This window comes from Acipenser ruthenus, chromosome 16 (genome assembly GCF_902713425.1).
Source record: "Acipenser ruthenus chromosome 16, fAciRut3.2 maternal haplotype, whole genome shotgun sequence".
NCBI lineage: Eukaryota > Metazoa > Chordata > Actinopteri > Acipenseriformes > Acipenseridae > Acipenser > Acipenser ruthenus.
In genome coordinates this window covers 3,122,882-3,150,392 of record NC_081204.1, presented here as the reverse complement: position 1 = coordinate 3,150,392, position 27,511 = coordinate 3,122,882, and the positions used below count along the sequence as shown (strand labels likewise).

General features: G+C 38.9%; 1 protein-coding gene across 1 annotated transcript in view; it reads right to left on the bottom strand.

Moving 5' to 3' along the window:
* The window catches only part of LOC117414125 (FYVE, RhoGEF and PH domain-containing protein 3-like), a 59,911-nt gene that overhangs the window by 9,300 nt on the left and 23,100 nt on the right, over positions 1-27,511 (bottom strand). Inside the window, exons 2-11 of the mRNA XM_058988424.1 lie at positions 16,195-16,368; positions 14,210-14,402; positions 12,049-12,655; positions 8,054-8,143; positions 6,808-6,944; positions 5,691-5,847; positions 4,113-4,251; positions 2,285-2,343; positions 1,299-1,445; positions 27-119 (exon numbers count right to left, since the gene is read on the bottom strand). Of these exons, the coding sequence (XP_058844407.1) occupies positions 27-119; positions 1,299-1,445; positions 2,285-2,343; positions 4,113-4,251; positions 5,691-5,847; positions 6,808-6,944; positions 8,054-8,143; positions 12,049-12,655; positions 14,210-14,402; positions 16,195-16,368 (1,796 nt within the window). The remainder of the gene's footprint in view (positions 1-26; positions 120-1,298; positions 1,446-2,284; positions 2,344-4,112; positions 4,252-5,690; positions 5,848-6,807; positions 6,945-8,053; positions 8,144-12,048; positions 12,656-14,209; positions 14,403-16,194; positions 16,369-27,511) is intronic.

Sequence of the window (27,511 nt, the reverse complement as noted above, 5' to 3'; positions counted from 1 at the left end):
CGTGAAAGAGAGAGACTGTTACAAACCTGCATGCCTGCAATGTCTATCTTCTGCCTCACGCTGAATTTCTGACCCATCAGCCGCAGTTTTGGTACACAGTACAGCACCATGTTGTTGAACTACAAATAAATCGAAATGATAACACATAAGTGGTTTGGTTTGTATAATGTACATTCCGCTCAAACAAAAGCATCTGGCTCTTTCTAAAAATATATTTTCCTAAAAGACAACTGGTCAGGAAATGAACACCCGGCATTAGAGGGAGCTATACTTACATGTATCTTAACCATTGGCATGCCCTTTGTGTACTTCTATGGAACAGCGAGCTGCTTATGACTAACCATGGAAATGCTGTTCACCAGAAAATCATTGTGTGTTATGAGAATATTTTATATAAAACATAGAAGCCTAGCAAATTATGTCATCAGTCTCTCGTATGGACACAATCCAATTTCACAGGCTGGAAGTACAGCCCACAAAACCTGGCATACAGTAAGTGTTATGTGGGGAGTGGCAGAGTGTTCCTCTCCAGGCAGGTAGAAATGCAATAGATTAGTGCGATGAGGGAGGAGGTGATTTGAAAGGTGTTAAGCAACTTCTGCCTGGGGTGCACCTGTAAAGAATAACCAGCAGGACTATCCTTTATGTTTTTTGTATCTCAAAAAAGCAGGTGATGTCAACTTTATGTTCTAAAGTAAACGGGTAGAGCTGGGCTGAGCCTAGCATTCCATACACCACCTAAGAGGTAAAGCGGTCTTGAACTCAGAGTTCACCTCCTCAGAGTTTTAAGACAAAGCCATCTTTTTCATGGGCGTTCCTTCCGCAAACCATCAGGTGCACCAGTTTACAACAATCAGACACAACAGTCAGCCTCCCTGAAAAGGCGTGCGTGACGTACTCTTTCAAGGTGGAAACACAGGTATATTTTTATTACTGTAGGGAGGTGAAGCGCTGCAATTGTTCTGCATCTCTTGTAAACAGGTATGTCATATCCAGGGATAGAAATAAGACTCCTATTGCACAGCAGTTTCACCCATTCCAGGTTTTAATATGTGCTTGATTAGCCACAGAACATAGGTAACAAGCTCAGGTGTTTCTTATTAAACTGATAGTAAAACCAACCAGGGATCAAACTGCTATGCAAAGGAAGCCTTATTTCCATCCCTGCATCTCTGTTGTTGCAAGCCATTTTTTCTTTTATGATCATGTTATTTTCAAGTGTTTTGCTTCCATATTGTAAATAAGCTCCTTTCAAACCCCCCCCCCCTACACAAAAATACATTAAAATAAAGACTTACCAGGAATAAATACCTATCTTGAGCTGTTCCGTTTTTAGCAGACAGTTTCTGGATATGGCCCTCTTTGATAAGTTCGTTGGCAGGATTTACAATGTCCTCTTCACCCCCCAGTCTTTCGTACACTTCCAGCAGTTTGTGCATCTTCTCCTGAACACAGACAAACCGCACAAACGTCAGCCCAGATGCAAAGTAACTATTACGTGCACGTGGTTTCTGTTGACTCTGAATATTATCCGAGTAATTCTTGATGCTGTTTATTCCTCAACAAGACAAAGCCGAGGATTCTTATTCTACTTTGGGCTAGAAAAAAAACAACAAACAGTCCTGACCACAATGACTTTGCAGTGAAAACAAAAACAAAAACAAAAAGTCTAGCAGCAAGACATACGGAGGGCAACAATATCAAATAATGAAAATAATCTGGAGATTGTAACTGTAACATTCACGATGAGGGAACATTTTTTATTTTTACTAAATCATATACTGTACATGTTTAATTGTATTGCATCGTAACACATTAAAGTGAAAAGCTACTGCCCTATATACAAAAGGCAAGAACCATCCAGCTTATTGTTCAAACAGGAAACGGCGGTTACTTCCTGAAGTGTAAGCTGTCTGCAGCACGTCAGTGTGCTAAAGGAACGCTTGTCTTTTATACTGTGAGAACACATCGGTCAAGTCTCTCCCGTCATGTGTACACTGAATAATTACACGCTCAATACACAGAGAGAGAAAGTGAACGTTGCACAAAGACACTAGTGATGGGTCCAGCCTGAACTAAAAAAAAAAACCTTTTGAAAAAAAAGTTTATGAATTTAGTGGAAACAAGGAAAATAAATAAGTAAATAAACTAAAATATCCTTCTATGGATTGCTGGATAGCCAAACAAGTACAAAAATAAATAAATAAACAAATAAATAAGTAAAATCTGGGGAACTCTGGCTTAGAAAACCATGCTGAACAAACAGTTTTATTTTCCATCTTACCATCTTTCGAATAGCTGTGTTTGAGTGGTTGGCTGCTGTTGAGATGAGCTCCAGTGACTCTGTAATTAGAAACAAAATGAAAACCGTCCTTGAAACCCAATACAAAACCCCACTGATTCCATGAAAGAAAAAAGAAATGGGTTAGACTAAATAAATAAATAAATAAATAAAACACATGTGCCACTATATAAAGCCTGCCTGCCCAAGCCAGTATAAGAGGCCCACAACTGGCACACACCCCAATACATACTGGTATGTATAGACTGCACAGTCCCATTAAAACATCAGCATGCTCTCAGGAAATGAGCTGCCCTTCACAGCAGTAAAATAAATCCAAAGCAAGCTAATTGTGCTGCAGAATATAATCTGAAAATCTGAAATAAGGTAAATCCTGATCATTTAGCATTCAGCACAGATGAGTTAGTTATAGTCTACATGAGGTTAGCAGTGTCTGAAGGTTAGGCTGGCCACAAAAGAAAACCTCAAAACTTAAAATAAATAAACATATTAATACCTCTTTGTTTTTTTGTCACCTGATGGAACACTGCGTTTACAGTAAATGTAGACAACTGGCATTGCAAACTAGATCAACATAGGAGACTATATGTACTACAGAATAAGCTTCCATAGAAAAGGGAAGAGATTTCAAGGTACACTTATTCTGTTCAACAGTGGATTGTGCAGGGAAGGCAGGCAGTTGGTTTTTCACTGGAAAACTAAACATGACCTCGATGTGAAAGAGGAGGGGAAGCATAACAAGAGAATGGGTAAGCGCAGGAAACGAATGCTACTGAAGCAGAAAAGAAACCTGAGGATTTTATAAATTGCACTGAAATGTTTTTTTGGTGTGAGAGAGAAACTGACAAAAAATACTAAATATTGCCCAAGTGAATCGCTTAAATCAGCACATTTAGGAAATAGAAGTGGGAAATGAAGAGTAGTGACCAGCAGGGTTGGAGGTGTAACTGGTCAGTTTACTGATGTTCACAAGTTTATACTATGGAAGCATGCAATAAAAAGACAGCAAGCAATATCTGAATATAAAACTGGACATAATAACAGGACAATCTGGCTTTAAAAAGTACAGTAAAATAAATGACAGAGAAGCTTTACCATTCTCAAAGAATGGGAAGAACTGGAATTATGAGTGTCCCAAGGAAATGGAGTAACTAAACAAGCAAAGCTTTGTAAAAGCAAATAGGATAATTATACATGACAAGGTCCAGCGCGGACAGTGAGGGCGTTAATTGGCAGTTTGGGAGGCTTTGCAAAGTCTTACATGACACCGATGTTATTGCACTGGGTAAGAATGCTTCAAATCATTCTAAATAGTAAAAATAAACACCTTTTGGAGCTTTCAGGGAGAAACATTATTATTGCACTAAAGGTTAAAGGGTGGACAGTTTTGCAAGAGCCAATTTTTTTTTGAACGGCATGCATACACACAGTAGATGGTATTACACTGTAATGTAAAACACCATTTACCTTTACAAGGGCTTATAAAGGTGGCAATTGAAATGCAAATGTTAACTTGACTGAGCAGAAACACTACCATAATTACAATCACATGCACAAAGCCTTCAGTGTAAGTACATGTCTCCTCAAATTTAAGGTTACGTTGCATATGTCAAGGTAGCATTCTACTGTCAAGCTTAATTTATGGTAATTTGTTGGCGCAAAACACAAGTAGAACTTCTCAAGTACATCCAATGATGGCTTCAATTATAGGCCACCCAGGATATAATGTGGGAGTTACAAACAAGTGGAGTCCTGACCTACAGACACAGCTGCATGGTGCCTGCCATGAAAACTCAAGGGTGTCTCTTACTTTCAGCATCCTTCCTGTCCAGTGCATCCTGGGGCAGTTTCTTCAGGTAGTCCTTCAGAAGCAGCACGTAGCGGGGGAGGCGCTGCACCGGCTCCAGCATGTGATGCTGCAAGGTCAGGTTCCCACACACTTCCTGTTTCTGTTGGAGCCATGAGCAAGAACACAGCGGTCTGACCTGAGATAGCTGGCACAGTATTCAACACGGCAGAGCATCAAGTTTTACATGTCATATTCATGTGAAAAAGGCCAGATCTAAAGTGAATCGGAAAGGAGGTCACACCAGCATTCCAAAGTGTTACTGGTATACGTCATTGCTAATCTTTGCCTCTAGGCAAAATTGAGCTAACAATGTACAAACAGGGCGGAACTTGTATTTAATACTTTTTTTTAATAATTCCCCTCACAACAGCACAGCTGACAACTTGCACGGCATTCCTTGTTCTCATGCAGGTAGACCCAGCTTTACAGACCTCGCCCTGACTTTGTGATGGGGTGCTCTTTGTATTGCTAGTACTAAAGTAGGGCTGGTCATCATTGTCACGTTTGAAACAGAAGGCGTGGGATCATACTGGGATCGTACTCCCTGCTCCGACTTGTGTAAACTGACTTGTTATTTCAATCTGCAATGTGTGAGACGTCCTGTCTTTGTCAACCACTAATAGTTCTTAACTCCATTCTCTTGTGACCATCAACATACCATGTTTTTGGGTTCATCAGGACCTAAATACAGCTTCCCAGATGGTGCCTAGTAGACATGCTTCAAATATGCACTTCATACCATCATTTGCACATGTGTCTTCCCTTAGAGAACAACCATGAAAAGAAATGAAGCTGAAAGCCGTCAGCTCCCATTATTTTCTGATAGACTTTACAAGACCCAGCAACTGGCATTAACCCTTTATGTGCCTCCCTGTCATGTGAAAGAAAATACAACCTAACAAAACTGAGCTAGTCTTTTTTGGGTAAAACCCATAGGGGGACAATAGCTCAACTGTTAATCAACAGAATGATGCAAATAAAGCACACAGTGTTAGTCATGTCGACTCTCACAGGCGTTCCACAACGTTATTAACGGCTCATGCAAATTTTAAGAGCTTTATGAAAACTAAAACAGGTTTGTCGTGTTCCTGAATTGTTCTAATAAGGTGGCTCCTATTTCAAGACAAAAGGAGACAAGCTAGACTCCAATGAACAAGGATTAGCCACTAAAACTAGATCACAGTTACACCTCTGAGATCCAAGGTTCACATTTTACTAGAATGACCGTCCGTCGCCTGTTCTGTATATACAAGCCTTTTGGGGTGACATTCGTATATAGTGTACCTAAGCCACGGTGGGAAGCAACTTATGTAAAAACCTAAACCAGTGGCCATACGTTTAGTTTCCAGATCATCAAGACAACAGGGTGAGATTAATCTCTGTAGTCATACAGTACTGTTCAGTAGTTTAGATGAATGCACTGTACAGCTATTGAAACCGTATAGAAAACACTGAACACATGTAGGTCAAGGCAGCTCAGTTAGTAAATAATTTAGTTTGCAGCGGTGGTCTGTGCAAAGAACAGGTCTCCCTGCTTACCTGTATGTTCTGAACCACACTCTTGAACTGAGATGATCTCTGCGTCCACGTATTCACTAGGTCCATGGCTCTGTCAAAGTTTTTCACATATTCTCCATACATCTTCAAGAAAGGGGCCAGCTTCTGCAGAATGTCTCCTATTCGAGGATTTGTGTTCCTGAAGAAACATGAAAAGGATTGATAATCACTAGAAATCCTATGCTTGCCACTGAACTCATCACCAGTAGTTTCCAGCATTAGAACAAAAAGATGGTCATTTTTCAGAATACACTTTTGGGAGAATTTTGCAGCACAGTGGTTGTTTTAATATGTTTTTTAATATACCTTCAGAATATTTAATAATGAAGACATGTGTACAGGTAGAGCATCCTTCATACCTCAACTCACAATATTAAAATAATTTCTCTTAGCAATGAATCAATGATAATAATTTCCTTTGGCACATTAAGTAATGACACCTTTAAAAGCCTTGAATACATTTAAGTTATACTAAGTAGTATAATCTTAAGAGACCACTGGCATCACAAGTGACAAAAACAAATGATACATTAGTTCCCACCCCCACCACCACCTCCACCCCCCCCCCCCCCCCCCCCCCAAACCACACACAATATACTATTTTACAAATTAAACAGTCAATTAAAATCATGGATGTCACTAACCCTCTTTTGTGAGGCTGGTGTTTGTACTTTCTTTGAGTGTGCCAAAGGTTCCTAAGCCAGGGTGCCGTTCACCATTGCCAGTGCATTGATTAATATCATATTTCTACCCAGGTTACCTCAAAGGGAATTCAACCAAGTTGCCCTCTTTTCTGATGGAAAGCGTGTTGTGCTACAGTACGCAAGTTTCTGCAGCAAATACATTCCAGGGATAAGAGCAAGTTGTTTTTACATTAATAAAAACGGAGCCAGAAAAACGTATAAACTTCAAAGCCTGTATTAAATTGCATATCTCTTCTTTTAAACGGCTTTGTACTATTTCTAAGTTTGAAATACAGACGGCTCCTCGATACCGGCGTATCAGCACATGTCTAAAGGGATAAGAGGTTATTTTGTGGCGAGACAGAGAGAGAGCAGTCTTCTGCTGCCGCACCCTGCTTTCATTACCCTGCACTCACCACTCCTCCGTGATTCGAGTTTTGAGCTCAGGAAGGAGAAACTGCTCGTGGAATCGATCGATAGAAGTGATGTTGGAGAAGATTCCGGTGATCACATCTTGTGGAATCCCAGCCTCTGTTAATTTAGTGCAAAATACCTACAAAAAACAAAACACAAACATGCAACCTACTTTAACTGCTTGTATGTGCATAACACCACAGAGATTGTATGCAAAACCGAGGAAGAATTAACAATGAGTGCCCATGGGCCAAACACTGATACCGGAGATTCCCCATCTCTCGGTTGCTTAAGGAGGGGTTTCCTTCAAAGTATCCCACGACTTTTTCTCTGAAGCTACAGTATATGTTTTTCATTTGATCACAAATCCTGGCCAAACCAGAGTAAACTGGCATTTAAACTGCTGATTCATCGCATTTGTAATAAAATGGAATAAGTACACTGAACCAAGGCTATAGTTAGAGCATTCAAGCTTGCTATTTACAAGGCAGCTCAAAACGATGACTTTAAAGTACTCGCTTAAAGATGTAATCCTTCTCAGTAGATCCATAATTTAAAGTATATGGGACGGCTTCAGCAATTTAAAGTCAAAGGGGAAAAAAAAGCAATCTATTAAATCCATATTGAGTCAAGCTAGTTGTTTGTATCCTAAAGCATCAATGATTTATGTATTAATTTATACTGTGAATAATTAAAAAACATAAAAGGATATTGCGTTTGAGTCACTGGATCAAATATAAACCCAGAGCCAATTTGTGCAATTTGTATTATAGATTTATAGAATGACGATGCAGTTAACGTTACAGAAGTGGTTGCAAAACAAATTACAAGGATTTCTTCAAATAGACGTAGAAACAACCAACATGCATAAAGCATGCACTGCAAGTCCTGTGTGTACAGTAGCTGGTTATTGCGGTTATAATGAACCACAATGACCCTGATCCCTGGATCAGAAGGTCACAGACTTAAATCTAGTTTATCCAGGGATTATCATGAAATATTGAATCTACCCGCTTGCTTGCAGGGCATTAGGGGCAGTAGAAAGAAGAGGCACGGTCGTCAGATGATGCTTTACATATATTGCATGTCAGAGATCAACTTGCACGTGTGTCACAGAAGAAGCACAGAAAAAGAACCCAGTGTCCAAATTCAGTTTTCTGTCACTTCAACTTCAATGCACAAGCTTTGCCACTTAAATGCAGCCTAGCTATCCAACAGAAGAAATGTGAAACTGTATTAGAGAATTACCTGATCCAGTAAGTGAAGTCTCTTCACATAAGCTTCCTCTGTCTGCAGGAGTTCCCTTGCAATGTTGAACAATTTCTGTGGCTCTGTGCACTAGGAAATTAAACAGAATCTATTAGCAAAACTGTAAAGCAGTCATTTTGCAAACCTGTATCAAACAATGAGAGGGGTACCGCACAGCTGTTAATGTTTTAATGTTTGAGTTATTCCAGGTTCGACTGCGACACGCTGCTACTTCCGTGTAATTGATGCAAGAAGCTACACCACATCCTCTTCCTCCCTGGCCAAGCTACAATACCAATAAAAAAAACACACAATCAATACCCATTTATATAATCTGATCCGGCAGCATCTATATGGAGCCTGCAATGTAATTATAAAGAGGGTTAATGCACTAGCCATTAAACTCTGGTGGATAGAGTTTGAAATTATTCTGATCCACATCATAAAACCACCACACAATGATTACACTATGTAACACAATTTTTGTTCCTGGGTAGTAAGTGCTATTTCCTAATTGCTTATGCCTCAAAAGTATAGAAAATGGCTATTATTCCCCACAAACTTTGCTTTTGTGACCAGGACAGTGATATTTTGAAATTTACCTATTTCCAATGAGAAAACAGGCGAATTTGTGTGTCTTCGTTCACATAAAGTCAGAAAAAAACAACATATGAATCCAAATTAACATGTATTTATAATACAAATACATTTATAATACAAAAATGACTACAAAAGATTTAGAAGTGAGTAGTTTTTCGAGATTTACGATTATACTGTAAATCACTTACACGAATCAGCCCCCAAATGTAGTCTCCCATCATGTTCTCGTTATACTGTCCTTCATTGACAGCTCATCCAGGAGCCTTAAAGCCGTGCTGCTCCATAATGGTAACAAGTACCTGTCTCTTCCCCTGGCTCACTCGGTGCACCTCAAAGAGGATTACAACAGCACCAAGACCTTGCTGGACGCCTTGAAGTATGATGAGTACGGCTGGGACCCCCGGAAGGTGCTGATGCCACCACTACACATCAAATTGGGCCTTATGAAACAATTTGTCAGAGCTCTAGATAAGGAGTCGGCAGCCTTCAAGTACCTTCAAGACTTCTTCCCTAAGCTGTCTGAGGCAAAGGTCAAAGCCGGTGTTTTCATCGGACCACAGATAAAGAAGATCCTGGAGTGCAATGAATTCCCCAAGAAGCTCACTAGTAAGGAGAAAGCGGCTTGGAACAGCTTTGTCGCAGTGGTTCGGGGCTTCCTGGGCAATCACAAGGCCCTATGTGGAGCTGGTTGAGACTCTGGTGAAGAACTACAGCACAATGGGCTGTAGGATGTCCCTCAAAGTCCATATCCTTGATGCTCATCTTGATAAATTCAAGGAGAACATGGGAGCGTAGTCGGAGGAGCAAGGCGAGCGCTTCCACCAGGATATACTGGACTTTGAATGACGCTACCAAGGACAGTATAACGAGAACATGATGGGAGACTACATTTGGGGGCTGATTCGTGAAAGTGATTTACAGTATAATCGTAAATCTCGAAAAACTACTCGCTTCTAAATCTTTTGTAGTCATTTTTGTATTACTTTAGTATAAATACATGTTAATTTGGATTCATATGTTGTTTTTTTTCTGACTTTATGTGAACGAAAAGACACAAATTCGCCCGTTTTCTCATTGGAAATAGGTACATTTCTAAATATCACTGTCCTGGTCACAAAAGCAAAGTTTGTGGGGAATAATAGCCATTTTCTATACTTTTGAGGCATAAGCAATTAGGAAATAACACTTACTACCCAGGAACCCAGGAAAAAATTTGTTACACGGTGTTACCTTTCAATATATTGGCTGGGCATGGAGATTGAACCCTTATGAGGCTGGTCCCTCAAGGACAGAGATGATGCATGTGAGTGGGGGTATGTAATTATTTTGTATTTGGTTTTCTATTAAAAGTAGGATACCACTAGAAATGAGAGTTTGGTTGAGGTGTATTTTTCTCCAAAAAACATAACCTCACCCAACCAGAGCAAAAATGCATTATTGCACCCTGTATAATCACAAGGTCATGAACCACTTGTGATGTATTGGTCGGACCTACACATGGAATGTCGTCGGCAGACAATTCTAAATTTTGAACATTCTAAAAAGAACAGTGATCAACTTTGTTAATTTCTGAAAAATATATCTGGTTTTATAGCATCCACTTTTTTCTCTCTGAGTCACTTAGTCTGACCGCTGAAGACTCAACTGAAACCTCCAGTGAAAACACAAGTACAGTACAGTTGCTGTTACTGTATTGTAAGAGTCAGCACCACAAAGTTAAAAAGTACTGTAGTATTAATTACATTTGTTTCCAGATCTAAAATAAGGAGGTCACGTGTATAGTATGCAATACTATTCAGATAAATCTTATATTCTGCTGCAAATAAATACAAATTATAAACTGTTGAATGCCTCACTGTTTTATTAGCATGGGTGACAGATTACTGTGATTGAAGTTGTCAAAAGAAAGCCTGGAAAAAAATAAAATAAATTAATAACTAACATGGCTGAGTGATAGTGGGAATACAAACCACAAAGGGTGACTTGAATTAAAAGAAGTTCAATGCCACATACAGCTCTGCTCTGGCGAACAAAAATCACCCAGAAAATACAGAAAATACACGGCAGATCTGGGAGTGTCGGCGATGGATGATGGAAAAAGAAAATCTACTGAATGCACAAACAACCTATACTCTGAACAGACTGATAACCTTTCTTGATCTGAATTTCTGAACAGATGGAAAAATGTGGGCTGACTTTTGGGAGGAGTGCGTCGAAGAGATTAAAAAAGTGTCGGGCAGCACCCAGCGACAGACTGGGGAGGGTGCAGTACGTTTGCTGATATTTGTTTAGCTTGAAGAAGCTGGTGGTAAAAGGAAATTCTGGGTGGGGGTGAGTTCAAAGGGGAATATATAGAGCAAAGGTAGACAGATCACATCAGAAACACAGCTACATATCCCAATGGTATTGTAAAATCAACAGACACTACTGTGAGATTGTAACACATCCATCCATCGTTGGAACACCTGCTGACAGATTGGGGTAAAAAAAATATAAAATACTATTGTCTGAACCGTATAAATGAAGTCAATCAATTCACTATTTTGTTTAAAGGCAACAATCTGGTTTTCAGTGAGTGTGCTAAAAGGCAGCACCTTGCCTTTCCATTGGTTTTGTCATGGGAAGGGGGATAGCCTTAAGAACACCATATGTTACAGTTCAGTAAAACTCTTGTGTACTTCAGATAGGAAAATGATAACTTAGCCGTAGTTCAGGTTGTCATACTCTTCGAACACATGCAATTGCTGGACTATTAGCATGATGTCCTTATAGGGCTCCCCACTGACCTGACAATCATTATCAAATAATAATATAAAAAAGGTTGCCATGGTATCCAAAGGTTATGTAATGGGATTCGCATTCCAACAAATGGGCTTCTAAAGCCATATATTATATTCCTAGTTGTTCACAGATTTACAAGGCACCATACAGCAGTCCTTTCCAAGAGCTGAAATAGACTTGGCCATGCTCCACCACCTACTCATACGATACCACAGCCATCACAGAACCGAGTTTAAAACACCACAGCCAACACCTAGTACTGTAGCAGTGCCTTCACAGATAGTAAGCAAACAAATATCACCAGCATAACTTGGATTCGCTTTAACGTTACGGTAAATCTTTTCTCATCCACCACATCCTCAAAATACCTCAAATATTCTAGGCACAGCATTCGATTATTATTAGTACTCTTCTTATTTTACCACCACTGTTCACTTCTGTTTTGTTTGTCGTATTTAGCCACAAGCTATTTGGCTAATTGGGATTTTGCCATGTGAGAATTTGTGAACTTGGTTTTGTGACCTCCCGTACCAAAAACAGCAATGGTTTAACAGAAGCACTGAATAGAGACAATGACAATGGATTGCCAATTGGCAGCCCACACCCAGGCTTACCTTGGCTGCGTCTGGCTGTTCTGTTTTTGGCACTTCTGCTGTCTCGTGTTCTTCGCTGCTGCCTTCGTCCATATCGCTGTCCTCTTCGTCTTGTGTTGAGTCCCTCTTATGTTCCACAGATGAAACAGAACTCTCCTTCACTTCATTCACCGTCCCTGTGTCTGCCTCGCTCTCAGCGACACTCTCATCCTTCTTCTTCTCCTCATCGATGGCCTCCTCGTTTGAAAACACCTCTCCCTCCACGTTACATGAAGGGCTATCGATTCCACTGTCTCTGTTGGGCACCTTGCCATTCCCATTCTGCTCCAACGTGGAGTCCTGATTGTCATTGAGCTCGCTGGACCCGGCAGCCCCGTTCACAGCAGAACAGTCCCCAGGGGTCTTTAAATTGCATGTGCTGATATCGTCAATACGAAGCGCACTTAAGTTTGAGAGTTCGGTATCGTCAGACATCGTTTCAGAGACGGGGAGCGCAAGGTTTTCTGCGGTTGAACAGTCACTGGAACCCAGAGGTTCAGAGTTTGAACACTCCTCTGGTTCCTGGGCAGGATCCATGCTAAGAGACAGATGAAGCTGGCTTCTCCTATAGACTCCAAGAATGGGTGTTCTGCAAAACACAACAACCTCAATAGATAACTACACCCTTCAAAAGCGAACATGGAAATGATTTCCTATTGCTAACTTCAGAAAAAGTGCTCAGCAACAACTACAAACTAAAAACATGTTTTTACTCCCCAATGAAGGAGAGATTGGGCACTGTTAAGGTAAGTGCTATAACCTGTCTTTCCTGATATTTTAGCTGTCTATTAAATTGGGACAAATTGTATCGATCATTCCAGTTGTATCAGGGTGTTTATAGTGATGCTAAAAAGAGGATCACGAAGTAATCCCAAGCATGATGTCATTTCATTCTGCTGTAAATTATCTCCATATTTGTGTGCCGTGGCAAATCAACCAAAAAAATGCCCCATACAGAAAACATCACCTTCAGTTTAACTGCATGTAATAATTTAGCTGCCCTGTAATTATGTATAATATCTGATACCACTTGTGACGGAAATACAATGATTCTTGGTTGTAAATCTCCCTCCCGACCTGTGAGGGTGCTAAGCAGCGAGAACAGAGTTCCTTGGACAGGCTGGTCTGACAGTTCTTTCCCAGGGTTCAAGGGAAGTCGGCCAGCCTGGAAAAGGGCAAGACTCTGTTGCAATAATGCAATGACCCGGAAGGGAAACGACGTGGCAGCCGCAGATTGGAGAGGCGGTTGCACTCGTTTACCAAGGGGTCATTGTTTGTCTGTGTGTGTAATCGTCTTGTTTGTAACACTGCACCAGACAGCTAACACGAATCCGGAACTGTCCCCGAGGTCCAGCAATAAAGCCGGAACAGCACTGCACTACTGTCACAAAAATAAACTGTATCACCCAACACGAGCACTACTGCACTCACCCAGGACTGGTGACCGTGTGTGTATAATTGTGGGGCAGATACGTGTGGTTTATTATTATTGTTTGGGTCTGCAAACCCGTTATTGTTTATTGTTATTGCTACTGGTCACCAGACCTGGATACAAAAATAAAAGACCCCTTTTCCAAACTGGATTAAATCTCTCTGTCTGTTTTATTACCGCACTGCATCACCCCTGCACCTGCATCCACTCAGCCACTTTGTCACACCACTATACAATATTTATGTTGAAACTGCACAGTGACATCTGAAAATATATTGTAAGTAAGCCATTGCTAGCAGTTTAAGCCATGACTTTACTGTGGTTTTATTTAGACAGATCTTACCAGTCAAAGGGATCTGCCTTTACAAAAGTTATCCCATAGTAAAGTGTAATAAAGCAAGGCAAAGCACAGGTAAGCATTGTAAAGCACAGAGAGGTATTGTAAAACATATTAATAAACATGGTAACTGGTGGTAAACTATGGTAAATGTATATTATAATGATAGGAAAAGCATGAAAAAAACTGAAAAATTACTGTGCAAAATGACCAGAGTAAACGTTTCTGAGGGTGGTGTTCCCTTATTTTCTGTTTCACTGTCTCTGCATGCAACATTCTAATTACAACATTCAAATACTGTGCTAAAATCTCATTCATAAAATCATACAAATGTTAATGAATACATAAAAAAGAAAAAGAAAAGACAACTGTACCTGGAGCTTTCAAACTTCTCAATAAGCAAGCACACACTGTTGGGCGATTCTGTGTCCTCCTTCCACGCAGAGGTGCAGTTCTTGCCTGGCTTGGGAACTGGGTCCGCAGGCAGAGGCCTGGAGGGTGCCGGTGGGATTGCCCTGGGTCGTCTGTCCGGACCAGGGGTCTGAAGATGAACAGGCTTAGGGGGCACTAGGAAGAGAACACAGCGTTGAACAGCCTTCACGACTGAGGCAAGGTCTTCATTGCTGCTCTCCTGCGCGGCTTACATCACCCAAGGGAAGAGTCTTCCATGGTTTAGACTGCCAGCTCCTTAAAGGACGTCCATTTCAATGAGCTTTTTAAAGAATTTTTTTTAAAAATGGCACTGGGTGTTTAAAGTTAGAAAAATGCACTTGTCTGTAAAGAAGAAGATTATTATGGCCAGCCTATGCTGGAGACTACCACTTCCTTATTGCTAAACAGGATGCAGCAATGTGTGCACGTAAGTAGCGTGTGGTTTCAAAAAAAAAATATATACTATATATGATGGAACCATCATATGTCCTCCGCTGAAGTCCCCTCAGTGCTAGGAAGGGGTGTTGTGATAAAACAGGTCAGGTAAAATTACTGTAGACTTCAGAACTGCTTCAGAACTTGAAAAAAATATGTAAGCATAATAAGAGAGCCTTTTTCAGGAACTTGCACACACAAAGTGAGAATAACTCTTTAACTGTGGTTCTCGTTCAACAGTTTCCTTCCTCTTTGGGCTGCACTGAGCTCATGATAATAAAAAGTAAAAACATGCAGCAGTAGCTTATCATTTTGCTGTCATGACGTAAAAGCACCAGCATTGTACAGGGTTTTCGAAGATGGACTTACCAAGACACTGTAGGGGTTGTTTTGTGTCATTTTGTTTGGGGAAGGGGGTGTGGGGCAGGGGTTCACAGTTTCTTTCATGGTTTCAGATTTACGTAAGCAGTAACCCATGGCAACATGTTTACAATTTTGCAGAAGTCCATGTACCATAAAAAAAAAAAAAAAGTGACAATACCTTGCCTGTCTACAGTTCTGAATAATTATCTTATTCTGCTGTGTGAGCCAGTTAACCTGCTGCCAGGGAGAAATGTGTACTTCCCTGAATTACACATTCACAGTAAAACATGGTCAACAGCATTTGCAGTGTGATGTAAACCTGGATTCAAATTACTCAAAATAATTAAATGTTGTGTATCTCAAAATGAGAAACATATTCTGAAAGTCCTAAAGGCAAGTTAGTACAAAAGGCTCCATCACCTAATGCCACTACCCATTACAAAAATAATAAAAATAAATAATATCTAGGTACATTAAATAAAGGCGACTACTGTTTAACAGGAATAAAACCTAATCATGGCTTCTCCTCGAAACCAGAAGCATTGCTTTCATGGTAACGAGTAAGATTGTGGTTGATGGATGCAAGGACACTAATTTGAAGCCATGTGAGAGGTGAGACTACTTGTTCCTTAAACAGGCAAACCATACTACTATACTACTGGAACAGAAGCAGAAGACAGGACTCCTCTAAACCAAACTACACTGCAGAGTAGACTCAACAGCAGCAGCTGTGATGATGGTTTGAATGGATAAACATGATGCACTTGCTATTGTCTGGTTTCTAGTATAACACAGGAGGCATCAGAAACATGCACCTTTTATTATTTCAAATGGGCCTTGTTCTACTTTACCCATAAACAAACAATTTCCCAGGATCTTAAGTCATACTTTCAAATATGCACATTTGAAGTTGGCACCAATCATAATAGCCAGCAGGTGCCAGCTAAGCTTAGAATCTTTGCCTTTTGGCGATATCATATAGATTAGTTGGTTCATAACAGCAATAATGTCTTCTAAGGTAGCTTAATGTATTCCCAGGGAGTTCTAGTTGTGTCCTCCCCTTCTTTTAGCCCCCTTCCCTTCAAGCTCCACAGTTAATCATGAGTATTACTTCTCACTTCGGACCTACCCTGGGGTTTTTGGGCAGGTGGTCTCTTCAGTGCAGCCGTGCTGTTGACACAGTGTGTCCCTGTTTTCTGAAGACATGGTGCAGAGTTATGGTGGGGCAGATAGCCTCTGATTTCCAAGGGTGAGCTAGAGGCAACAGGACGGCATTTAATTTGCAGTAAAGCTTGACTGCAACCTGCACAAATAGGAAAAAAAAAAGAAAGAGAGAAAAAACGTTTAGGGTACTCGTTAATTTAAGCAGTTTGTGATACAGCACTGCACAAAAGCTCCCAATGCACCAGCACTAACAACTGTATGATTTAAATTAGAGTTTGATGAAATAATCACTTTTTGTCGCATTCAATAACCCAGCATTTATTTGCAGTAATCCAATTTGGCAAAACATTTTAAAAAATCCACTACACGGCACACACTTGAGCATTAAAACAGACACAGACACACATTTTCATCATTTAAAAAACACTGTAGATCTCCAATTCTATTTCATATTAAGGGATAAGGATAAGGGTGTCTGCTAAGAAATAAATAATAATAATAATAATAATAATAATAATAATAATAATAATAATAATAATAATAATAATAATAATAATAATAATAATAATATGTTCTAGAAAAGCTTATATCAAAAGATGCATCACAAATCTGCTTATAAATTAATAATAATAATAATAATAATAATAATAATAATAATAATAATAATAATAATCTATGTGCACTTTTATCTGGTTTATCAAAAAACAAAATAATCTTCATTTGTGAAATTTAGAACTCTCACAAGAGTCATTGTATTTGTATTGCTGTGTTCCCGGTATTCCCTTTTCTAAATATATTGAAATACAGAAATACAAATCAACTGCTCAGAGAACCTTTTGGCAGCGGGCTACTTCAGAGCTTGTCTATCCAGGGGATATGGAAAGCATTGAGGCAGCTGAGACCAGACCATTTAAAACAGATCCAGATATCGCTTTTATAAGTATGAGGATCTAGATTAAAATGGACTTCATCACTGCCAGGAATACCAATACACCCCTACCTATATTTCAAACAAGAATACCAACTCGTACAGGTATGCCACTACTGTATGTTGTAACGTTTCACTGAAAAAAAGACAACAGACCAACTCGTAGTCAAAGCAATAGTGTCTATCAATCACATAACAAACCTCCACTACAGTACTTTTGCAAAATAACATGTTTGGTCTGAAGTGAGTATTTTTTTTTTTAAATCTATTTTTAACTCCCAGAACATGTCCAAATATAGACAAGCCCGGAAATTAAACCAGCATTAAACCAACAGACCCTTGTTGGTTTAATGACTCTCACACATTATGTACTGTTCAGATATAAATGTGAAAGCATATATCTCTGTCTACAGCATATTTCAAAACAGCAGGTCCACTTATAAAGAGTAATCTCATGACAAAGACAAAATATTAACAGGCACATATTTATAAAAAGGCTACTCAGTTTTCGAAACCGCACTTAGTGTAGAGACGTTCAGTTTCTATAAAGCGGAGGCAATGTAATTGTATACAACAAACTAACTAGATTTATACAGTATATCTTTCATTCCTTTCAGATTCAGATTGCTCCATAACATAAAATCATCTTTTAAACATGTAGATCAGAGGTGCACAATTCCAGTCCCTGAGGGTCCAAAGCCCAGGGATGGAAATGAGACTCCTATTGCATAGCAGTTTCACCCATTCCAGGTTTTACTATGAGCTTAATTAGCCACAGTTTGTACAGGGTAACAAGCTCAGGTGTGTCGTATTAAACTCATGGTAAAACGAGGAATGGATCAAAAAATGGGAGTCTTATTTCCATCCCCCCTGGTCTTTGTTCCCCCTGTACCCTAAATGACTTAGTTGACTCTATTTAACCTCCTTCCATCATTATTGAATTCTACCTACAACACCATGAGGGTCTGATTTGTGCACCCCTGCTGTAGTGCTCATCCGTAACGTTAATAAACACTTCATCACAAGTTCTTAGGTAAAACAATAAGAACATTTCAACAGAATACATGAATTGGTTTAAATGTAGATATCAGCCTTACACTTATCACGTGGAATATCTATGCAAATTACAACTAGCCTCACTACATCAAGACTGAAGGCCTGCAGTGCATGTTAAAACAAAACTAAAATAAAACGGCTGTTAAACAGTTTGGGTAAAGCATGCGTTTATTTAGGTAAATACAGTACACACACTTCTCTAAGCTACTTCTGCATCCAAAGATGCTGTCCTGGGAAGTGGAAATGTCCATCTTCATTAAGAGCTCCGTAAAACATGTCAAACATCACATGATAGCATGCAGCATTTCTGAACAGTGTGTGGTTCATGCAGCTTCCTGTGTACAATAATCACATGATAATGGAGGGTGATTGAGGTCTAACTAACTAAATAAGCTCTACAAAAGTTGTCTGTTTACCATGCAGAACGTCTCCGCTGTTTTGATGGGTATTCTTCGCAGCCTGTGCATGTACACTACATGTATTGCACACTAAGTGCTCTTTCACCAGAACCAGGATATGTATGCACAGTTATTTGGTTAAGCAAAGCACTTGAAAGACAAGTCTTAGATCTTGTGATAGCACATTAAAGTGTTCAATGCAAATTACTGAAAAAAGTAAGATTAGGGTAGGCTTTGTTGTCATCACTTTTACAAAGTATCATCAAATCCATTTTTCTTTAGTATTAAAATCTAGTATTAAAATTGGAAAGGCAGGCCAGCACAAAAGATAATAACTACTGTAGATTGTATTTCATTGTGTCTTATCACAATCTGCAGTATAACATGCATTTCGCATTGTATTATACAATAGTCATAAATTTAGCTCCCTGTTGATGACAGTACGTGGGCACCATAGGTAAACAATAGGACAGACCTTTAATTTAAATTGTATTTATACAGCAAGACTACTTCAAGTTTCATATTAGCCATTTAGTAACAAAACCCCAAACCCCAAACTAATCGTTGCTCTCACATACTCCATTATATAGCAGTCCTAGACATCTTCTGGGTGACAAACACATTATAGGAACTCAGACCCCACAGTTTCACAATCCTAGTGACACCACTTGCTCTTCCAGTTACCCAGATCATACAGTAAAATAAATGTTGCTCAATGTAGAACATTCAGCAAAATTTCTTTTTAACTTTTATACTATAAATCTTATCATAAAACACCAGCAATCCAAACGGCATTTCTGCATCACTGAGCCTAGAGATTCACTTTCTTAATAGATCTGAGATCATCCAGATGTGTCACAGGTCTAAAACGTTACCTGTTGTTTAGGTCTTAATCTTTCTTGGAAATGACTGATTTTTGCAGAGAATTTTCCACTGATTAGGTGCGGCCAATTCATGCTTTCTATCTTCCCAGCCTTGCTCTCCGGGCACCAATAACTTATTCTTTTTTCCCATGGAGGCAATAAATGCTGCTTTCGGCTTCTGATTCATTAATCTGCAATGGCATTTCATGGAAGATCAGTCCTGCCAACAATCCCTTCCAATCTGGGATGTTTTATAGTTCTGCAGGAACAGCAATTACTCAGTAATAACACGCAAAGAGGCCAACAGGAAGGTAATAATGCACTCCATCCAACCTACCTTTAGGCTATTAAAGCTAGCTTTGAACACTGCCATCAGCAAAATCCCCTGCACAGTAATCAGTTATATAAACTGCAGCACAAGTGTGAAGGGATTTGTAGAACACACCACATTTACTCCACATGGACACATCTAACAGCAAGCTAGTGGTGCAGAGAGGAGCGATGAAAACACACAGCAACCCATTTATAGCAGATAATAACCTTCCTATTGCCCATACGGATGCATACCAGCCTTGGTTATCTGATACAGCACTGTGACAAATACTTATTTTCTCCTTATTTGTACCAGTAGGAAATACTGTATACAAAAGTATCCAAGCAGTCTTGTGTTTTCTTGCGATTATATTGCGGCAGGGCGGATCCCTGCCTGAAAAAAATGTGTTGGTGGTTATTATTATTATTATTATTATTATTATTATTATTATTATTATTATTATTATTATTATTATTATTATTATTATTATTTCTTAGCAGATGCCCTTATCCAGGGAGACTTACAGTCGTAAACAAAAATACATTTCAAGAATCACAGTACAAGTATTAATCGGAGAACTGTGTGTGTGGCTGTGTTTGCCACAGGTGTATTATTTATTCTAATTGATTTATTTTTATTTAATTAGCGTCACCTGCCTGGAATTAACAGGCAGGTATTTAAACAGGACAAAACGTTTGTTCTAGGCAGTCTCCAGTCTGTGTGAAGAGAGAGGCTGTCATTGTGAAGAGACCTGTGTGGTTTAACAAAAGGTTGTGTGTAGACCTTTTTGTTTGTGGTGTAACGTTAATGTTTTGTGACTGGTAAACAGCTTAGCTGTCCAGTTTGTTAGTCTAAGGACGGTACAAAGTTTAGTTAGTACTCCGTGTGAGTTAGGTTTTTGTTTTTGTTTTGACAACTTTGATTTCTGTAAATAATAAAATTGCACGTACGTGCTTAAAAAATTCAAATTCTTTTGTGTGGGTCTGTATAAAAGGGGCGATAAACCTAAAATTAAGTGGAAATCTTTCACAATATACACACACACACAAGCTGCCATAAGGTAAACCTAGTAAATGAACTGTTGCCTGAATTCTTACCAACAAAGCCTGTCTTTCTGTCTAATGGAAGAGAGCCCTTGATGTCAAGCAGTGAAACAAATCCATAATACCCCATGCTAACTGACCATTCAGTTAATCCTGATTGAGATTGAAACTAGCAGAAACAAACTATCATTATTAGGAAGTTGAAAATAACCAAAAACATAGCAATGGCTAGTTTTGTAGTTGGTGTACTGTATACAGTGCATGCAAAATATATAACAGAGATGTGATGCAAGAGGACACATACACAGTGTACCCCCAACATGCCCCAGGCAGCCCCTTCAGCAGCATGACCAAATGCTCTGGGGTAATAGATAAAGATAATAGAATGCAGTCTACAGGAAAACACTGACTTGTTTATGTACAAAGAGTAACAAGGACAACCAAAACAAAACCAATCAACAGAGCAGCATACACCCAAAACATGCTCATCACGGCATGGATCCCTCTATAACAGCAACGGTGACAGGAACATGCATTGCATGGGTGCGTTATCGGGTGTGCTACCGAGGTAAACTACACTGTCATTTATGTTTCAGCATTCCCATTACATTTCATAATAACTTCTTAAGTAGATAAACGTTTCATCTCGTGCCTTCATGAGCGTACGGATCGGATCTCCAACACTGTAATAAGGTATGTACAGCAGATCACACACAATACGTGCGTTTACTGTAATATGGTAAGCATTATGCTGTTCTTTCTTGGCTAATTGAAAATGTAAGAATATCTGAAGACTAAACTCATGACAAACTCATGTTGTCCAGCACTTAACTGTGGAATAGATCTGTTCTGCTTCACAATGAGTTCAGCAGGAAATTGAGGGCTGTTTTAAACATTCCCTGAATTACAGATTCGCAAAATAAAAAGTGTTACCTGATATACAAAGGGCACTTACAGCGTTTACCCAAGGCGTGTTTCTACCTGCACAGCATCTCCTCTCAGAACTAAACAAAGAAAACCAATTCAAAAGAGACTAACTTTTCTCCTTAAATAAATATAAACCGTTTTGGAGAACAAACCACGTATTAAATAAAAAGAACTTGAAAATACACAGGAAGGCATACCATTGTTTGTGTGTGCTGTATTTCCAGGAATGTAAACAGATTTATAATCCACCAGTAGATCAGCTAAACGTAATAAACTCAACTACTTACATGTCTGAGAATAGTCTCTCCTTCAAACCTGTACGACTGTACTTCCAGTATCAAGAGCAGCCTACACAACTGTTCCTTTTTTCAATGGTTTACCGTTTCCAAATTACACAGCAACGGTTCCACTCTCAGTGCAGTGCAGCCGCCACATCACCTGCTTCAACTGAAACTATTTGTGTTACCTTGCAGGATTCTCACCTACACACCTGTAAAACCACGTTGCCATGGCAGCAAAACAATATTCTTCATACTTACCAAACTGGCTCGGCTGAAATGCAAGATTTCCTCTGCAGCCCAGAGTCACAACACCAAGTTCCCAAAGTCATGTGCAGACTTGCAGGTGAGGCTCTTGTACGTTACATTACAACGGCAATGAGACACCGAACATACGTTTTAGAATCTGACTTGGAATCTTGTTGTTAAAATAATCCCAAACAAGAAACGGGACAGATGGCGACAGTGTGTGACGAAGCACAATAAAATGGCAAACACAGCACTAAACAACTCAACAGCAGGTTTCTCAGAATTGCTGGTTGTACCTAAAAAGGTCATACTGTACAGTGCAGTATGGGCAAAGGCACTTCATTACAAAACATTTTAATGAACTGTTGTGAATGGTGATAAACACATGCGTTGACATAAGACTGCATTTACAAGTACAAAAAGGAACCACCAAAGCCAGAAAGCCAACATACCGGTTAACACATCCCACAAAATAAATTCAGACATTTCTGCAGGAACACACTACATAAAATAAAGAAAGCACTTGGGAGATAAATATATTTTTAAAATAATATCATTGACAATGGATAAGGTACTATATGGCACACAGTGATACTTGTTCTATAATAGAAATGCAGTATATTTGTGTCGTATGTTTTTTTTTTATTGTTTAGTGCAGAATTAGCCCCTGCAATGTTCTTTTATCTGTCTATATTAAGGTTAAGGGGAGGTGGAACTGGAGCAGTATTTACCATCTATCACTATTACAGACATACTTCTCCTTGACGTACTTCTCCTTGAGTGAGAGTTTGTGTTTTTGTTCCTCTCCCCTGCACCACCACAAGTCATACAAAATCCTGCATCACTGGAGCGGAAACAACACAATGCATACGAGAGAACCTGCAGAGCTCTGAGCCAAAAAGTGAAGCCTGTGTTTAATTAAAGAGCAACACCCAATGGTATAGGTGGAGGCACAACATCCCACATTGAGTGTATTTAAATGAGCTGAAACAGTGTCAGATATACAGTGTTAAAAAAAACACCATTCTTCAACCCTGCTGGTGTTTACTCCACAGGGGTGATGTACTGACCTCCTCATTAACCGAGCACAATACAAATACAGAGATCAGTGGTAAAGTAGGATTTGCTGCTGCTTAGAGAATTACAATAGAACTTGGCATGACAGGCATTTACCATTTAAAATACCTATCTGAAACTAGAACTAAAATGACATCAATCTCTGCTTTACACCAAGGTTCAATACATCCCACTGTAATGTTGCAAAAATTGATATTTTTAGCAGAAAGAATACCTAGGTCATTTCTATGCATGGAAAAAGAAACAAGATGAAATGATCAAACTGGCTCTTTGTAAGCTGATTCCTTTTATCTGAATGCTAATAGCTGAAGGTTTTTTTTTTACAGCTTTTGACAGATGCATTAATTTAGAATGTGCTGCAGATAGTGTGCAGTCAGAAGCAGGGCATGCTTCACAGACTACAGTATCAGTGCTATTCTTTCTCAGCAGATACAGCAAGATAATGTTACTCTGAAAATGCAACGACAGTCTCTTGGGAATGACCAGGAAGCCATCCTTATTTTAAAATGCAGTTTATATGTGTGGTTCATGCAGTTTAAGATGTCAGCAATAAAGACTGCTAAAATTAGAAAAATAAGTGCTTATTTGGTAATGCATTTTTGATCCTATCATCCATTGTTTCCGAATTAAAAAAACACATTTATATTCTCATGAAACACAGGTTATGGATTGTATTTTCACTAGAAAGTACTGTAAGAACCTTTAAATAAGCTCTTTTCTTTTGGTGTGCTAAAAAACAAAACTATTTATTTTATATTTACTTAGAGCACAGTGCCACCCGGTGGAAAAATATTGCAACCGCAGTTATTTTTTAAAAGGAACAGCCCTGAACAGGATTACAAAAAATACTCTTTGGCACTACAAGTACAATACATGACTCTTTTTGAGTGGAAGATACTGTGAAGTGATTCTTATAATTTCACATTAAAAAACAGCAAGCAAAGATCGAGGATTGCTTCGCTACCGTACGATTACAAGGAACACAAGCAGCAATTCACATTTATCACAACTGTCTTCATTACTGCCAATACGTGTTCAATTTCTAAAACAGCATTCCTGCAGTAACAAGCTTTCTGACCTCAGCTTTTTTGGAATGCATTAAAACACACATATATAAATATATACACATACATACATATACATATATATATATATATATATATATATATATATATATATATATATATATATATATATATATATATATATATATATATACATATATACATATATATACGAGAGACTATTTGTAAATGTGACTAAAATCTTTCCTAACCCTTTCATGGACAAAAAAGACACATTTGAGTTCAGACGTAAGTTGTGAATTACATTTCAAATTCTCTTCATAGCAGTATTATTATTATAATTATTTTTTTTTATTTTTTAAATCACCTCTTGTCTTACAAACTCCTCATGATGGAACTGAAATCATGATTACAGTATTTGACTACATGGTATGATCACAACCAATACCTTTTTGTAATTATTGACGTGTTTTGACAAAACCCAGAGGAATACTGCAGACAACAGTCTCAGCAATGTGAAAGCAAGGGTTGCTTCTGAGGTAATAAAGGAAGTTCCGGCTCCAGCACTTTAAAAGGCTTTCTCCCTTAAGAAGCCGTTTCCAAAAGATAAATCTGGAAACAAAAGCCTCATCACGCTGACATTTATTTTATCCTGTATGGGCCTTGAGGCGAGAACATCTTATTTAATCTGTCAAGGTCTGAATAACTACGGCTGGCATTATCCACAACATAATTATTGCAGCGTCTATCTTGTCATGAGAACTACAATTGAAAGCTGCCGGGGCTCTGAACTGAAATGGGGTAGAATCATTTGTATAAAATATCGCTGCTGTTTCTGAGGTTTCGTATTGTCAAGTTTATGATGTGGACCATGACTAGCCAAACAAAAGTTCATCATAAAACAAATGATACTAACAAAGTTCATAGTATTCCAAGCCAAATGTCAAATCCTTCACTTCATTTTTTTAAACAATTTAAGTTTACATCCAGGCTGCATGTTCAAATAAGGACATGTTGCAGAAAGAAACACACCAGTTAGTAAAGGAATCCTGTAACAATTTGCAGAATCTCTCCAACAGGACACTCTTTAATGAAGTACTGGACCGCATCAAGGCACTGTCGAGGTCTGCTTTCATATTCAAACAGAAACCCATGTACCTCAAAATAAACACACTTGTGTGGAAGCAAAGAATCTGTGTAAACTCAGTCAGGACAGCAATGCAAGTGCTCAGTGCTGACATCTAATGAGAAAGCAATTCTGAGCGTTACATAAAAGCAATTCTAATCTGAAATCAGTCATATTTTACTAGTATCGAAGAAAATAAATCGTATTAATATTTCAGCATGCATCACAATCGCCTGTGTTAAACTGCGCTGCACTCTCTCTTTTTGTTCTTCAGTTTTGACAATGTACAATATCCACACTTGCTTTTTCCACACAATTTGAACACAGTGTGTATGCTGTGCACTGTTCCCTAATACATGGTTCACAAGTTCTGTACAGTATGCTCAGAGGGAATTCTAAGTGGACTGCACTTTACATTCGACTCAATTATAAATATCCAGAAGAGTGCAGACTGAAGTCTTTGGAAGTTGAATGATACCAAAACCAGCAACATCACTCAGTGCCATTTAACTGCAGCACACACTTGCTTCCAGGCCAGGTCAAGGGTTCAATAGACTGCTTGTGGGGAAAGTCCTTTAGCTTACATGCATCTCCACCGCCTAGTTGATCATTGTTTTTATCCTTATAACCCTTCATATTTTCAGTTGCATGTATCTACATCATCCAAGTTTGTGGTCATAAATAAAAGCCACTCACAGACTTAATCTTTGTCAAATTTATAAAAAAAAAAGACTACATTAGACTAAACAAATTGCTGGGTATGATTACAAAGCATTAGGTCTCTACGAAGTCCAAGCAAACAAATCATTGTTTTGGTAACAGGTGTGGGAAGAATTAAGAATCTTGTAACAGGATTTCTATGCAGTCTTCCTGCTTTATTCTGCCAGTCTCCTGACCTTTATCAGGGTCAAAACAGCCTCACAGAATGTCCATGTCCCCCTGGTACTCGCTGAAGTCCTCACATCCACATACTGACCGGGCACAACTTGCATTACTTTCTGATTGAACTGTGCACAGTAAATGCACCAAGTACAGATCTTTATAACTGCTTCCAATAGTGCCAATTAAACACATGTCAACTGTTTTTTGCCGAACAAGCAATTTTGTACAAATACAATGTGAAACTCTGATCACACGCACATTGGAGCCATACAGTAGATCCACACTATTCACTTCAATAGGCAACAGTACTTGAAGTCACATTTAATGTATTGCACTGATTTAAACCTAGAGGAAAAGCTGTTCACTAAATGTGTCACCTGATGATAAAGGAAAAGTAAATCTTCTCAAAACTGTTGATCAAAGCAGTTCTGCTAAGACACGTTGCTGTAAGTGACTACTACATTATATAAACCCCTGCTGTCAGCCTTTCATGTGGAAATCAGTATTAATATTCAGGATTTGTTTTCTTGGATCAGTTTGAAAAAAAAAATGTTAATGGCTCAACAAGATTATTGGAGACTGTTCTGTCTGACAGATATGGAACTTGTGTCTTTTGAAGTTTGGAACCTGAATAAGTTACATGAATAAGGCAGAAGTGCAGTGGGATGCTCACACATAATTGAGCGGAATGTAGGTCGAATGGAATTAAAAATAAGCGCGTTTAGATTCTGAAAGCAGCTGCCGCTCTAAGACACAGATCTGCCGGTCTGATGGAGTCTCTTTTACTTCAAAGAGCGCCTTGAAGAAATGGAGCAATGACTGTAATGAATAAGCACTTGCCCCAATATTTTAGCTACTGCATGTATCTGGTTACCTGCAGTCAATAAAGCAATGCTTGGATTTTCTGAGCTGTCTACAGCTACTACTGATCTGAGGTGTTCTACATCATGGTTGGATTGATGAATAAATGTGTGACAGATATAATGGATTGGTATCTACAGTAACATACAGTTAGATTTAAGATGGTTTATTAGTGGTAAAACAGTGACACACTAAACAGTGGTGTGTCTATATTAAATAGCTTGATCAGTAAATGTTATACATGAAAAAATATATT